This window comes from Cynara cardunculus (genome assembly GCF_001531365.2).
Source record: "Cynara cardunculus var. scolymus isolate 2C chromosome LG 17, CcrdV1, whole genome shotgun sequence".
Classification (NCBI taxonomy): Eukaryota; Viridiplantae; Streptophyta; class Magnoliopsida; order Asterales; family Asteraceae; genus Cynara; species Cynara cardunculus.
Genome location: NC_037544.1, coordinates 1,548,829 through 1,551,626, shown reverse-complemented (window position 1 = coordinate 1,551,626; position 2,798 = coordinate 1,548,829). Strand labels below are relative to the sequence as shown.

General features: G+C 42.4%; 1 protein-coding gene across 2 annotated transcripts in view; it reads left to right on the top strand.

The window, feature by feature from the left end:
• The first annotated feature begins 550 nt into the window (after positions 1–550).
• LOC112501273 (G-type lectin S-receptor-like serine/threonine-protein kinase At4g27290) overlaps positions 551–2,798 on the top strand; it is a 6,459-nt gene continuing 4,211 nt past the window's right edge. For both annotated transcript variants that reach the window (XM_025104984.1, XM_025104985.1), the window contains exon 1: positions 551–1,883. In XM_025104984.1, coding sequence (XP_024960752.1) covers positions 575–1,883 — 1,309 coding nt within the window. In that variant the 5' untranslated portion in view covers positions 551–574. The remainder of the gene's footprint in view (positions 1,884–2,798) is intronic.

Here is a 2,798-nt window from a genome sequence, read left to right as displayed (position 1 = left end):
TAAAATATTTAAAAATTATATATATATAGAGAGAGAGAGAGAGAGAGAGAGAGAGAGAGAGAGACTTAGTATCATGTGAGACCAAAAAAATTTCGTGAGACATGTAAGACCAATTCTCAACATTTGGATTAGATATACAATATGACAATCTGAACATTCATAAATGCCATGAGACTTCTCAATAATCACAAAATTGTCATCGTACAACTCTAGACCATTAGATCACTAGACTATTAGATCACTAGTTTATAAAGTTGATAAATGAATATAAATCAGTCTTACAGGTCTCACAAAAAAACTTTGGTCTCAAGTGAATTCAAAGGTCTCACGGAAAATCTTTGGTCTCAAGTGAATTCAACCCTATATATACATATGTATATAAAATCTACACTTGGCAACCAAATTTTATGAAACGACGGTCAAATTAATTGCAAAAAAGTTAGTATTTTTAAACGAGTCAATATTCCGATCACCATGAAGACCAAAGGAAATGTCAACATTCATATATAAATTATTAAAGCAAAACAGATGGACAAGAAACACCCAATTTAATGGCACCAAACGGTGGTGGAGGATGACGACAACAACAATGGCGGAGCAAGAAAGAAACATCACCAGTTTCCATCTTTCCATCCTTGTACTCTATGCATTGATAACTTGTACAACCGCCGCAGACACCATCGCCGCCGACCAAACCATTAAAGGCAACGAAACCATTCTTTCACCTCAACAGACCTTCGAACTTGGTTTCTTTAGCCCGGAAAACTCCACAAACCGGTACGTCGGAATCTGGTACAAGAAAATATCTCCGGGAACCGTCATGTGGGTGGCCAACCGGAACTCACCACTCTCCAATAACTCCGGCGAACTGTCTCTCACTCTCCAAGGAATCCTGGTCCTCCGTAACTCCACCGGCGACGTCATTTGGTCGTCGGCAAATTCGTCATCGTCACTACCATCGGTCAGGAACCCGGTGGCTCAGCTTTTAGATACCGGAAACTTCATCATCCGGGAGGAAAATGGTAGCCCGGAAAATCCCATTTGGCAAAGTTTTGATTTTCCGTCGGACACTTTTGTTCCCGGAATGAAGTTCGGAAAAGATTTGGTTACAGGGTTAGAAAGGTATTTTACTTCATGGAAGAGTGAAAATGATCCTTCAATTGGTGATCATTCTGTATGGATTGAGACAAAAGGGTACCCACAATTGATCGTCCGAGATGGCCGGAAAATCAGATTCCGGGCAGGTCCATGGAACGGACTCCGGTTCAGCGGCGAGCCGAATTTGAGGCCAAATTCGATTTATCGATTCGGGTTTGTTCTTGATCAAAGAGAAATGTATTACCATTTTGATCTTATAAATAGTTCAGTAGTCACAAGGGTTGTACTGAAGCCAAGTGGTAGTTTAGAACGGTTGTTATGGATCGAAAACCGGCGAGAATGGTTGTTATATTTGACTCCACAGACCGATAGTTGTGACCGATACGGGCTCTGTGGACCGTTCGGGAGTTGTGATATTAACAACTCGCTGTCTTGTGAGTGTTTGGAGGGGTTCGAACCGGCATCACCAGACCAATGGAATGTGGCGGATTGGACTCAAGGGTGTCGGCGTTCGACCCCTTTGGATTGTGGATCAGGGGACGGGTTTAGGAAGTATTCGAATTTAAAGTTGCCGGATACGCAGGAGTCGTGGTTTAATCAGAGCATGAATCTTGACGAATGCAAGATGGTTTGTGAGAAGAATTGTAATTGTAGTGCGTATACAACACAGAATATAACAGGATCAGGAAGCGGATGCTTGCTTTGGTTCGGTAACTTGATTGATATCAGAACGTTTATGGAAAACGGGCAGTATCTTTATATAAGAATGCCGGCATCAGAATTAGGTAAACAGCTAAAATGACATCCTGACAAGTGCTTTTTGAATCTATGACCTTCTGACACGATTTTAAGTCTTCTAAACTTGTCCGAAGGTCAGTTAAACGAAGGACCCTTCTAGACCCAATTGATTCATTTGGTTTGTTATCATTAGGAATTTGATTTATTTGTGTTGGAGTCCCAGATTGGCAGGACTTGGACCATTTACCTGTATATATGTTGGAAAGTGATATGACCATATGAGGTTCCACGTATGGTACTAGAGTCAAAGTCTACCACTATAGGGAATCGACACTTTGGCTAACCGCCTCTCGACACCCCGAGACAATTTGGTTCCACATATTCTCACATGATATTAGAATCATCTGGCTAACCACCTCTCGACACCTTAGGACAATTTGGTTCCACATATCCTCACATGTTATCAGAGCTAAGGTTTGTCTCTCTAGGGACTCGACACTCTAGCTAACTCTCTCTCAACACCCTTGGACAATTTGTGTCCATCCAGCCTCCATTGGAGGGGGCGTGTTGGAGTTTGCATCGACTAGACTTGGACCATTTCCCCTATATATATATGTTGGATCCTCCCCTTTCTCCTCCAGGGCTCTTTTGAAGAGTGATATGGGGTATCCACGTTCTCATATGGTATTAGAGCCAAGGTATGCCACTCTAGGACTTGTCACTCTGGCTAACCCCCTCGAAACACCCTGGGATAATTTGTGTCCATCTAGCATCTGTTGGAGGGGGCATGTTGGAGTTCCACATCGGCCAAACTTGGACCATTTCTCCGTATATATATTGGAACCTCCCATTTCTCCTAAGGGCTCTTTTGTAGAGTGAAATGGGACTTCCACATCTTACAACTTAAACTCAACCACAATCCACCATTTGAGAATACTCGATTCTCATCATGCCACCTCAAA